The 12,567-nt window shown below is 51.5% G+C and overlaps 3 protein-coding genes across 3 annotated transcripts; 2 read left to right on the top strand and 1 right to left on the bottom strand.

Moving 5' to 3' along the window:
• Positions 1 to 670: 670 nt before the first annotated feature.
• Positions 671 to 3,459, bottom strand: ASPACDRAFT_79162 (amino acid permease). Its single transcript, XM_020205333.1, has 9 exons — positions 3,319 to 3,459; positions 3,102 to 3,256; positions 2,652 to 3,052; positions 2,466 to 2,581; positions 2,242 to 2,419; positions 1,878 to 2,192; positions 1,430 to 1,759; positions 1,256 to 1,327; positions 671 to 1,151 (listed from the first exon to the last, which is right to left on the bottom strand). Exons 2-9 carry the CDS (start codon positions 3,156 to 3,158, stop codon positions 1,061 to 1,063), a joined length of 1,560 nt encoding a protein of 519 aa, XP_020055594.1. The 5' UTR covers positions 3,159 to 3,256; positions 3,319 to 3,459; the 3' UTR covers positions 671 to 1,060.
• A 596-nt stretch (positions 3,460 to 4,055) lies between these two features.
• On the top strand, positions 4,056 to 7,352 carry ASPACDRAFT_120459 (Sec23/Sec24 family protein; the record flags this gene model as incomplete). Its single annotated transcript, XM_020196356.1, has 6 exons — positions 4,056 to 5,384; positions 5,439 to 5,536; positions 5,590 to 5,930; positions 5,981 to 6,418; positions 6,469 to 6,660; positions 6,721 to 7,352. 6 exons carry the CDS (start codon positions 4,056 to 4,058, stop codon positions 7,350 to 7,352), a joined length of 3,030 nt encoding a protein of 1,009 aa, XP_020055593.1.
• A 1,916-nt stretch (positions 7,353 to 9,268) lies between these two features.
• Positions 9,269 to 10,249, top strand: ASPACDRAFT_120451 (putative extracellular thaumatin domain protein; the record flags this gene model as incomplete). Its single annotated transcript, XM_020196355.1, has 1 exon — positions 9,269 to 10,249. A coding segment is annotated over exon 1 (406 nt), but the record flags the coding sequence as incomplete, so codon positions are not given.
• Between the last annotated feature and the right edge of the window lie 2,318 nt (positions 10,250 to 12,567).

Genomic DNA, 12,567 nt, shown 5'->3' with positions numbered 1-12,567 from the left:
TTGGATCGGCGTCGGGCCAACGGGGGACATATTTAATTTCACATATACCATTCTACCTCTTTGAGATCTTATCTGGTTCATTTGTGGAACTAGAGCAGTGAGACCACGGGTAGATGTACTTTTACCTTCTTGATGGAGTTCCGGGACTTTTTCATTTTCACATTACTGAATGCTGATGAATTGTCATGATGCGCCATATGGTGCTATATGAGCCATGTATAAGGGGACCTGTGAATTGTACAGTTATGGTCTCCTTTTTTTCTTTGGATGATAGTCTTTTTTACTTTTTCCCTGTCTTTTCCCACTATTTTCTTCTCCATCAGATTAGCATATCTATAGTCGTCCGAAATATGCATACTGTAAAACATGCGTAGCGTGCCATTGCATCGGTGGCGCACCCCAAGCCCAACTCAGCAATCGCGAAGCTAGGAACACCAGTACTGTACTGTACCTACCTCCGAGTCATCCACGCTCCCACCCCCGCCCCCTTTTCTTTGCATGATGGCGCAATTGGTTTAAGCAATCAATCGGCATCTGAGATTAGGTTTGACAGATCTCTTCGATCCTGTCGGCGTACTGTACTGTTGCACCTGCCGTCCGGGCTGTCTCCTTGACAAGCTTCATCTTACCCCGTCCTCATCTCCTTCGTATGTCTCTCTGCCTTAGATCTACGGCCTTTTCCGGGCTACATATCGATGTCACTCTTCGGTGTATCTATGGCTGCATACAGTCCAAGTGCTGAATGTATCCGTTGATCAGCTTCCAACAATCAGGGGTCCCAAATACTTGACATGTAGCCCGGAGATCGTTCACTTTATTCTCATCAATACCACTTCCCTTGCCGGTCTTCCCATCCCATATGCTAATCCTCTCTCACTCATCACATTCAAGCGTCGAGTATCCTGTCTTTGCCTTATTGTTCCAGAATTTGTGTGGCTGAGACAGGATGGAATGATCACTTCTTTCCTTCCCTCTCTCTCTCTCTCTCTCTCTCTGACACTGAGCCTTTCTGTAGGTGTTATTTCCTCCAGAAAGTGGGAGTGTTATAGTAAACTAGATATCATTCGAGTCCGTTCCCCGGAAACGTCCCATAATCCTCCTCCGTGGCCACAGGCTCGAACGGTTCGTTTATCCGTGGGCCGGTGTATCGTCTAAATCACCCCGAATTGTCAACCATGACATTGTTGATCCGCATGGAGCCAGTCAAGATGGCTCTTCGGGATAGGATACTTGAGGGAAAACGAAAAGCACTTACCCCCTTGCAGCAGCCCACCACCAAACCAGAGCAAATGCCGCGATAAATATCCCAACGAAAATCCCATAATTCCTGGTTTACGCGGTGGATCGCATGAGCTTTGGATGTTGTTGACCGGCGTTTTGTGGGGCTTTTCTTGATGGAAAAGGGGGGGTTTATGGGGGGTGTGCTTACATATTTTCGACTGTCACCGGTACATGCGGTGGGAAGAATAGCACCGTACTGATGAACGTCACCCAGACGATCGAAATCCAGTTGATGTAGGGGCCCCATTGGCCGAGAGTGAAGGGGCCCTGCACGAATTTGACCCGGTGGCGGCAGATCTGGTGGGCGAGGATCACGGAGACATAGGAGAGGTCGAGGGCCGGGGCGGTGATGCTGAAGATCGCGGTGGCAGTTTGCGTCGACCCGATGGCGATGCAGGTCAGGCTGATGCTGAAGAGGACGACGAACCAGACGGTGTTGAGAGGGGTCTGTGTTCGGGGATTGATGCGGGAGAGGAACCTTCGGGTGGGGATTGGATTGGTTAGTTTGGGGTTATTGGGTTCAAGGGAAGATACATCGATCGTGGGGCGGGGCAGGGCTGGGAGTAGAGAATAGAGCTTGCGGGGAGTGAACGCACGAGGAGAATGGCAGGGCTTCGTCACGGGCGAATGCATAGGCCATTCGCGTATCGGCCAACATGGCGGAGCAGCCGGTGAACAGCTGCACAAGAATCGCAAACCCCCACATGATGGAGCCGCCGACAGGGCCGCCGGCGTTCAAGAAGATCTGCGCCGCGGGAAGGCCGGTGGGGGTGTTGAGGATGCCTTCGTAGTCCGTGAGGCAGAAGCAGAGGCATATCGTCAGTAACCAACCGAGAGCGCCAGAGACGAGCACGGCGGTTTGGATGGCGACCGGCCCGAGGGTGGCCGCATCATGGGTCTCCTCAGACATGCTAGATAAAGTCAGAGGATCTATACGTTCAAAGTTCACGGTGGACTCACTGAGTCGTGCCATCGTAGTCTGTTAACACCCAAGCCACGGAGATAAAGCCCAGCAGGAAGGAGAACACCTTAGAGCCCCAGCCGGACCCATCGGTGAAGTGGGTAAACACCCAGACGGCGGGTTGTTTGTTGGGCGTGTACCATAGTAGCGTGAAGCAGATGCAGACAGTGGCGGTGACTACATCGTTAGGTTTGTCTGTGAGCCAGAGTCATTGAGAACGTACTATTGATTGGGGCAAACCAGGCGATGATGCGGTGCAATGATCTGGTGGTCATAGAGCAAACCACACCTAGGATGCATAGGAGGGCCACAGCCAAAAGAACGGTATCGGATGCAGATCTAGAGCGCCTCAGTACCAGATACGGCATCAACGATAAAAAGCAAACAGCAAAAAGGAATGAAAGCCTACGGGGAGTAAGAGTATTTCCCATCAACCAATGCCGAGTTCATACTAACACCAGCGAGCAGCATCTGACTGACGGTGTAGACCACACTAGCAACCCCTGCTGTTTGTCCCAGGAGGTTACACCAACCTTGAATCCAGGAGAAGATGGGCACATATTCCTCTGGCACGACATGCTTGGTGACGAAGTACATGCCTCCAGCTGTGGGGTATGCTGACACAAGCTCCGCTACCGAGCTGCCGATGCATAGAGCCATACAGGAGCCCACAAACCAGCACCATACCGCTGTGGCCGGACCCCCTGCGGCCAAGGGAGCACCGAAGGTCGCTGGCACAGAACCGAGGATTCCCAGGATGGAGATAGCGTAGGAGATGGTCGACCACTTCGAGAACTCGCGTTGTAGTTCCTGGCTCAATTAGGAGATGTGTCTTGTGACGGAGATATAGAAAAGTCACCTGTCGATAACCAATGCGAGCCAGCAGGAGCTCGTCGTTGTCTTGAACGCCGGTCATGGTGTCACGCTCTTGTCATATATACTATAGTGCTTCACTGGCGGTTTATGGAGAAGGAATTGATAGGTTGTATGAGATACTTCCAGCCATTGATCGTTCTAAAATTGACGTCCTGATGTTAGATTTCTAGTCATCATATTTTTGTTGAATTGACACTCACTGAATCCCAGGCTGAGCGCCAAAAAGACGGTGAACGGACCCCGCAGCAAGGACTAGGGTCAATATAGACAAGATACGACGAGGGAGAAGTCAATTGTCTGCTAATTTGACGTTGTATGAGTATGCGGTAGAGCCAGTGCCAATAGAAAAATCTAGTCAAGCAGCAGAGTGTCGAGGATTGAAGAGATAAAGTGGCTGGAGGGGTGGCGGTCGTCTGTCCTTCCATTGCATGCATCATGCAGCTTGTCGGGAAGGCTTGATAAAAACAGCAAGTGAGGGAAGAGCATAGCAATCAACAGTTACACTTATCACGAAGTCATAGCAATCTCTAATCAATCATACGATCAATACGATCATAATATCATAATTTGAAAAATAATCATGCTGCAACATCGGACGGTATGCTATACTTCTCTACAAGTGGGGATATAGATCGAGCCCCTGGCCGAAACGAGTAAGGTGGACAGGGTCCGGAACAAAGATGGGCCGGGGCAGTTGTTTGTATTAGGTGGTCAATTGCGATGCCGCGGCGTCGGTCTTGGAGGTCTGCCTCCTTGTCCCTTTTTCGCTCCTCGCCTTCGATCTCATACTGATCTTCTTGATCGTCGTGGAGTAGTAGGTGGCGCTCCGCCTCTGGTTGAAAGAAAAAAAAAGATCTTTCCCGTCCCGTTGATGATCGATCCCACCTCGTCCTCACCCCGCCCCGGTTGTTCGTCTTCCCCCGCGTTATGAAGCACCATGGCCGACCCGAGCATGTATAACTCTTTCGGCCAAGGGCCAGTGCCTGGTGAGGCCTCGACCGATCCCAACCGTACAGCTCATCAGGTTCCTCCACAAGGCTATCCTGCCGCTGGTGTCCCTCCCGGTCCTTCCCCTCCTCAGCCCGGTGCTATGTACGGAGCCCCTCAACAACAACAATGGTCCGGATATGGGGTCCCTCCGCCAGCCCAGCAGCCTCTGCAACCGCCCCACGGTCAATTCGCCTATCAAGCCGATCCGATGGCTGCCGGAGGTGTGTCTCCAGATCCCGCGATGGCTGGTTTGGCATCTCAGATGAGTGGGTTGGGCATAATTGGAAGTGATAGCGGGGCTCGGACGTCGAAGAAGAAGCATCGTCACGCACACCACGAGATTGCAGGAGCGTCGACCTTAGCTTCGCAGTCACTCGGCGCAGTCCCTCAAGCCGGTATACCGCCACCGTCGCAATTCCTGAACACCGGGCTGAATCAGGCCGCACGTCCTATTTCCCCTGCGGCCGGGATCCCTGCTCCAGTGAATCCGGCGCTCGGAGGAGCCGATGTAGGCTCCGTTCCCACACAGGGCAAGATTGATCCAGAGCAGATCCCCAGTATTCCTCGGTCTCGCGACCTTCCGGCTCAGTACTACTTCAACCATGTGTACCCGACGATGGAACGGCACCTTCCTCCACCGGCAGCGGTTCCTTTCGTGGCGCACGACCAGGGCAACTCCTCCCCGAAATATGCCCGTCTTACATTGAATAATATCCCTTCGACATCCGATTTCCTTTCTTCTACCGCACTCCCCTTGGGCATGATCCTGCAACCTCTAGCCCGTCTCGACCCCGGCGAGCAACCCATTCCCGTGTTAGATTTTGGCGACGCCGGACCGCCGCGATGCCGCCGGTGCAGAACATATATCAATCCGTTCATGTCATTCAGATCTGGAGGCAACAAGTTCGTCTGTAATATGTGCACTTTCCCCAACGACGTAACGGCGGACTACTTCGCGCCTATCGATCCCTCCGGGTCCCGTGTCGATCGCATGCAGCGTCCGGAGTTGATGATGGGCACTGTCGAGTTCCTGGTTCCCAAAGACTACTGGAACAAGGAACCTGTTGGTCTCCAGTGGCTCTTCTTGATTGACGTCAGCTTGGAATCGGTCAATCGGGGTTTCTTGAAGGGCGTATGCAAGGGTATAATGGAAGCTTTGTACAGCGAGGAGCCTTCGGAGAACGTGGACGATGGGTCTGCGGCACGGAGAATCCCCGAGGGTGCTAAGGTTGGCATTGTCACTTACGACAAGGAAGTTCACTTCTACAATCTCAGTGTATGTGTGCAGCTCCCGCGGCTGGAACCGAACAATATGCTCACGAATCCATAGGCACAGCTTGACCAAGCTCAAATGATGGTGATGACGGATCTCGAAGAGCCCTTTGTCCCTCTCAGCGAGGGACTGTTTGTTGATCCCTATGAATCCAAGTATGCTCCTCGGTGGTCGCGACTCTGGTGAATATCACTGACATGAGACACAGGAATGTCATTGCCTCTCTGTTACAACGAATCCCCACAATCTTCTCCCGTGTCAAAAACCCACAGCCCGCGTTGCTTCCTGCTTTGAATGCCGCTCTCGCTGCATTGAGACCTACTGGTGGTAAAATCATCGGCACAATTGCCAGCCTACCTACATGGGGCCCCGGAGCTCTTTCACTGCGGGATGATCCCAAGGTCCATGGAACCGACGGGGAAAGAAAGTTGTTCACGACGGAACACACGGGCTGGAGAGAAACGGCAGGTCACCTGGCAGAGGCTGGCATCGGTGTCGATATGTTCATCGCAGCGCCGAGCGGCACATATATGGATGTAGCGACGATCGGTAAGCTCTGATTGCCACCTTCCCCACCATCGGCTGCTAATGTTTCAAAGGTCATGTTCCCGAGGTGACGGGTGGAGAAACGTTCTTCTACCCCAACTTCCATGCGCCCCGCGATATCCGCAAGCTGTCTCAAGAACTGGCCCATGCGGTTACGCGCGAGACGGGCTATCAGGCTCTGATGAAGGTCCGGTGCTCCAACGGCCTTCAGGTGTCTGGATACCATGGCAACTTCGTGCAACACACGTTTGGTGCCGACCTCGAGATTGGAGCCATCGACGCCGACAAGGCGATTGGGGTGACCTTCAGCTACGATGGAAAGCTCAATCCCAAGCTAGACGCTCATTTCCAGGCTGCTCTGCTATACACCTCGGCTAATGGTCAGCGGCGAGTGCGATGTATCAACACTGTGGCAGCAGTCAACGAGGGCGGTCTGGAAACCATGAAATTTGTGGACCAAGATGCAGTAGTCAGCATGATTGCTAAAGAGGGTAAGATGTTCTTCTCTATTTGGGTGATGATGATCACTAATAAAATTCAGCGGCCTCGAAAACGGTGGACAAGCCCCTCAAAGATATCCGGGCCAGCGTTACGGAGAAGAGTGTGGACATTTTCAGTGGTTATCGGAAGATCTTCTCCGGCTCGCATCCTCCGGGTCAGTTGGTACTGCCGGAGAATTTGAAGGAGTTCTCAATGTACATGTTGAGTCTCCTCAAGTCACGCGCCCTGAAAGGTAAGACCGCGTTTGCCGTGCTGAAAAAAAAAAGATAGACAAACACTAATTATCGAGTAGGGGGCCAGGAAGCGTCTGATCGACGGATTCACGACATGCGGATGCTCCGCTCCATCGGCTGCACGGAATTGTCTTTGTACCTGTATCCCCGCATCGTCCCCATCCACAACATGCAGCCGACGGATGGGTTCCCCAACGAACAGGGTCAACTACAGGTGCCCCCCTCACTGCGGGCCAGCTTCTCGAAAATCGAGGAGGGCGGGGCGTACCTGGTGGACAATGGCCAGCAGTGTTTGCTGTGGCTGCATGCGCAGGTGTCACCCAATCTGCTGGAAGACCTGTTCGGTGAGGGCCAGAACTCGCTGCAAGGGCTGAGTCCCCAAACGTCGACCATTCCCGTGCTAGAAACACACCTGAATGCGCAAGTGCGCAACCTGCTCCAGTACTTGTCGACCATCCGGGGCTCCAAGGCGGTGACCATCCAGTTGGCCCGCCAAGGGCTCGACGGCGCGGAATACGAGTTTGCTCGTATGCTGGTGGAAGACCGCAACGAGGCCCAGAGCTACGTAGACTGGCTGGTGCACGTCCACCGGCAAATCAATCTGGAGCTAGCGGGGCAACGCAAACGCGACGATGCCGTGGGAGAGGGGGGGATCACGAGTTTGGCGGGCTTACGAGCACCTTATTGGTGAAAACCCCGGGATTGATATCTAACCATTGAAACTATTATCCATGTCCGAACGAAGATGAGGGGAAAGGATGGACTTCTAGGGAGGGGTAAACGAGGATGAAGGAAGAAAGGGAGGGGGAGGGAGGGGGAGGGGGTTGGACGCAATGGCGAAATTTCATTTACACATGCAGCAGTGATCATTCCAGTTATACCACGGTTAAGCGTTTGAACCACTTGAACCCATACAGAGAAGCCCGTGAGAAGGTTTCTACTTTGTTGTTTGGATTTTTTGACTTTTTTTTTTTTTCTTTCTTCTTGGAAAATACCTCAGGAACAGGCAGGTAAAGCGTAAGAATGACGGATGATGTAGCCTCTTATGATTGGATTGGATTTGAAACCCTGCCAGGCAAGGCAGACGACAGGGTAGGAGGTGAGAAGCGAAGGGAGGAAACAAACGAGGTGGAAAGAGCGGGGAGTCTAGAACCCGGGCCGGGAAGAATGGAAGAAGGGGAAAGGGAAGGGTAAGTTAAAGTGCGAATTAACTTAGGGCGCCGGCGGAGACTAATGGGAATTAGTCTAGTGAACGGTGAGAAAAAGTGAGTGAAGAATTTTTGCACTTGCATGCAAAAAAAGCCTAGGTTCCACTTTTGAGGGGGGCCTTGGGAACTTGGCATCGACAATGGGGAACCTCATTCATTCGAAGAAGGAAGAAGAACAAAAAGAGACAGCCGACAAAGATGAAGTTCGGGAGACCCAAATTGTTTCCCTGTCAGCCGCAAGGCAAAGACTTTTGCAGACTGAGCCATGGTAAAGATCACCTTCTGTACCCATTCTTTGAGTCCCGAAGGCAAAGCGAGAAAGGAAGAAACCCGAGATTTTGGTTCAGGGCCTCAAACCGGGGGAGTTTGCTGTCTGTCGGCTGCGGTTATACTGCCACGCGCTGCCTGGTGGGGTGCGACCCTTTTTGCCACCGGACCAAGACACGGCAAAAATTATTACCATTGCAATGAGGCTGGTTAGGCACACACACACTCTCTCTCTCTTTTCATGCTTTGGTGCTAACCACGGCTATGGGAATCAACCCCACACCACGCTGAGGAAAAAGAACGCCGCAAAGAGAAAGTATGCAATGAAGATGCGTAGGAATGACGCCTATTTTGGGGATTGAATCACAATGACAAGCACAATCACTACCCCGTACGGAGTACGATATACTCACATGGATGGGAGGAATCGAATGCCTATCAGCTGGTGATTGTGTGCTGTACTGTATAGTGTAGGTAGAAAGCAGCCGATGACCAGTCACACTTCGTATTGAGAATTGATACTATTGAATATTGCTGAAGGATTGTCCTACTTACTACAAACAGACTACCGACTGCCGACGACATACGGAGTATCTACCAATGTATATGCACGGTGTATTCCATGCTCGGCTCATACACCGCAACGGGCAGGTTTACAGGCTGCAGCACCTGTCAGCTTTTCATTCTCAATGGCTACAGTACCTACTACAGTACCTACCTACAAGTAACTTGTACTCAGTACTATGTGCATAATACCACCTTCTGTCTTGACTTTTGACGGTCTTCGAGCCCCACTGTATCTCGTGGCGCTCAGGAACTCTCGCTCTCTCCACTTCCACCACTCTCCAAAAGCCCCAGGGACCCAATCCACGTCACACCCTTTTCTGGTTCGCTTTTTCCTCTTTGCCTCTTTTTTTCATTCGGGGTTTATTCCTTTTTGGCCTTTTTTCTTCTCTTTTTCGCTCAAACAAAGTTTTACCCCTGCGCCATCGCGGGTCATCGTTCGGTTGGTACACCGTAACCGCCAGGCACTCAGCCCGATGACAAGGCCGATGCGTGGGTGACTTGCCTCCCCATTTGTCTATATAATGGCCTTCAATCGCACGTCTCGGATCGACTCTTTCTTTTCTGCATCCATCGACACTCTCTTGTTCGTACGGTTTTGTTTTAGATTTTTTGATCTGTCACTCTCTTAGATCTGCAGTGCAGATTCGTCCTTCTTTACTACCCAAGTCCACTCTCTTATCCTTAAAGGATTTCAAAACCCGCATCATCCGTCATCGTTCAGACATCATATCCCAATCAGCACGCTTGTCTCTCTCTTCCATCTACAAGATGTTCTTCAAGACTGCTCTCGTTGCCTCCGTGGCTGGTCTCGCTGCGGCCCTCCCTCACACCCGTCGCCAAAACACCACTGGTGGTGGTGTCACCATTGTCAACAACATTGGATCCGACGTCTACGCGTGGTCTGTTTCTGATAGAGTCAGTAACATGGAGACCCTTTCTGCGGGCGGCGGATCCTACACCAGCAGCTGGCAAACCAACGACAACGGCGGTGGCATTTCCATCAAGCTCTCCACCACCCAGACCCAGGCCGACGTCCTGCAGTTCGAGTACACCCAGTCCGGCGACACCATCTTTTGGGACATGTCCTCCATCAACCTGAGCTCCGACTCCGACTTCGTCAAATACGGCTTCAGCGTCGTTCCCTCCTCGGGTGGCGACAACTGCCCCACCGTGACCTGTGCTGCTGGCAACGTCAACTGCGCAGAGGCCTACCAGCAGCCCGATGACAACCAAGCTACTCACGGCTGCCCCATTGACACCAGCTTCACCCTTACCCTGGGTTAAGGCTCTCTTCGTAAGGTGTCAAAGAGGACCCTGAAGCCAACTTGCCAACTTGCTTTGACGACGACTGCAGCCCGAGGGGCTTTGCTTTGCTTCTTTCTTCTCCTCAATATTTTTTACTTTCTTTGACTTCTTCTACATGCTCAACCATGTAGTCATCGTCCCCACTTTGACTTCAATGCCTATCTGAAAACAGCGAGTGGAGTTGGAGTCGGCTAGATCGACTCCCAACGACGCTTCTGTGCTTCTGGACGAGGTCGTTCTTACTCTTTTTTTTTGACTTCTTTCCCTTGATTCCCACCCCCCAGTTTGTTATGAGAGAACCAAAGGAAATCGGCCTGCTGTTGCCACGCTCATGTCTTTTATGATGTACGCAGTGATTTGACATCACACGATTGACGGATAGACCTCCAATAGACAAAAAGAATGATTACTGCTTTCGTTAACCAAGCTATTTGACAGTAAATTATTGACTTCAAAAAACAGTAATCTTAATGCGACTGGGTACTAGCGACTGAGAATGCTTTCCTTGATCTACTAATTTTTCAATGTCTTGACTCCCTCAGTATCCCTCATTGACTATGAAACCAGTGCAAGACCAATCGACTCAACTGTTGACATGGAAGAAACAAGACAAACAAATCCGCAAGTCCAAAACCAATAAACTAACCTAAAACTTCATAAACCCCTCCCACTCCTCTCCCTTTGTATGATCCTTTAACCCCTGGTCCTTGTCCCTTGTCCCTGTCCTTTTGTTTCTTTATGATATGTGGCTGGACCACAAAACTGACACGTAACAACAGGACACAGGACATACCCCTCTGTGCCTCAAATTTCGAAAGCCACACCGACAACAAGAACCAATGAATTGGTTGGGGGTAAACAAGTTGCGGACAAGTCACACGGCACATATCCCGGTACACACTTTCTCCATGCTAGTGCCAATCAATACATCTACAGCTAACATCTCTAAGATGATGCAGGTACTATGCAGGTACTCGTCACACAGCAGCAAGACTTTCCAGCCTAACGACTTTGACAACATGCTCTCCCGGCCGGAGTTAATTAAGGTTGCGGTGTGGTGTGTTGTTGTTATTGATGACACTAAGGGGAATTGATACTTTGGGATACGAACATCATCACACATCAAAAGAAAACCTGACTTCTACCCTGTCGAGGCAGAGGAAGATTCCGCCGGTGTGGGTGAGGGGGGTTCAGTGAACCCCCCCTCCGTCCCCTCCTCTTCCTTCCTTTCCTCGTCGGAGTCGAGCACACTGGCAGAGAACTCAATTACTCATATGAGTAATTCCGATTATGACGCCATATCCCTCATCCCACAGAACCCAATGGGGCTAACCCGGCGGCAGTGGGCGGATGAAAGGGACAGACAGAAGGGAGGGAAAAAATAGGAAGAAGGAGCCAAAAAAGAAAACCCCTCTCAAAAAGAAAAAAGCCACAAGGGTTGTAGCCTGTGCGGCGCCGCGCCTGGACCCTCGACAAAAAAAGCCAAGTCCCGTCAAGACCTAGAGTCGAATTCGATCCAGAAGAAGTGGGGCTGGGCCCCCTCCCATCGCTCCATCGGGTTCATTGACCAATTCACTCCCGCCCGCCTCATTATTGTTCCAACCTGGGCTTTGCGCCTTTGACGACGGTGGACGGAAAGAGGATTCGAGGGGGGTCCACTTTTGCCTATCTGGTTTGGGGATTAAATAAGCCTGACTTTGACGGCCTACGGAGTCCTTTGCTGTTCTTGGTTTGTTTGGGGAGCGTGATGCGGGGGAGATGATGATACTCTAGTCTGAGAAGGGGTGTCAACTTGCTTTGTTCGCGTGATGATGGCGGTCCTGTGGTTCTGTGGTTGTGTTGTGTTGTCGGAGGAAGAGGAGAGAAAGAGAGAGAGACAGAAACTAAGCAGGTCAGTCAGTGAGCCTTTACCAGCGTAGTGGATCTTACAGCCGCCCACACGATGGCCACGCAGTTTTCGCTGGCTCAGATTCATTGATCAATTATTTCCACTGCAGCCGATGGCCATCCACGAATCGGGGCTTAACTCTATTGCAGGGTCCATTGTCATTCGTGCCCCATTGTTGGATTGGGGATTAGTCAGGCACTGGGGCATGGTCACTGGTCACTGGCCCACTGGTCCAAGGCGGTTGATTTCTTGACGTACCTAGTAGCCACCGCAACTTATCACTGCAGTCTTAATCAAGCCAATGACTTGATAGTTGTCTATCGAGTACTGTAACTCAATCAAGTTTCTTTGGCAAAAACTGGGCAGAATTAGATAAACCAGCATGCTGGAGTGTACAGTGTACAGGCTAACAGTGTAAAATGTGGGCTTCCAACCCCTCCTCCCCGATCCCGCGTAACCATCACAATCCCGCCATCTTCCGAGAAACGAATCACAGATTTCATTCTGTGAACCCTGACACTGTCAGGTTGGCACCCGTTCCAAGGTTCGGGATATGGCTGAATTCTGGGGCTTTTGCCTGAGAGCATGAACCGAACGACTTCTGGTGTGGCAACTTCTGATGGATCTTCGGCTGATTCTGCTTATGTATACAGTAGACTCATAGCGACTGG

This window comes from Aspergillus aculeatus, assembly GCF_001890905.1.
Source record: "Aspergillus aculeatus ATCC 16872 unplaced genomic scaffold ASPACscaffold_9, whole genome shotgun sequence".
Taxonomy (NCBI): Eukaryota; Fungi; Ascomycota; class Eurotiomycetes; order Eurotiales; family Aspergillaceae; genus Aspergillus; species Aspergillus aculeatus.
Note: the sequence above shows the minus strand (reverse complement) of the source record. Positions and strands in the feature narration are given on the sequence as shown.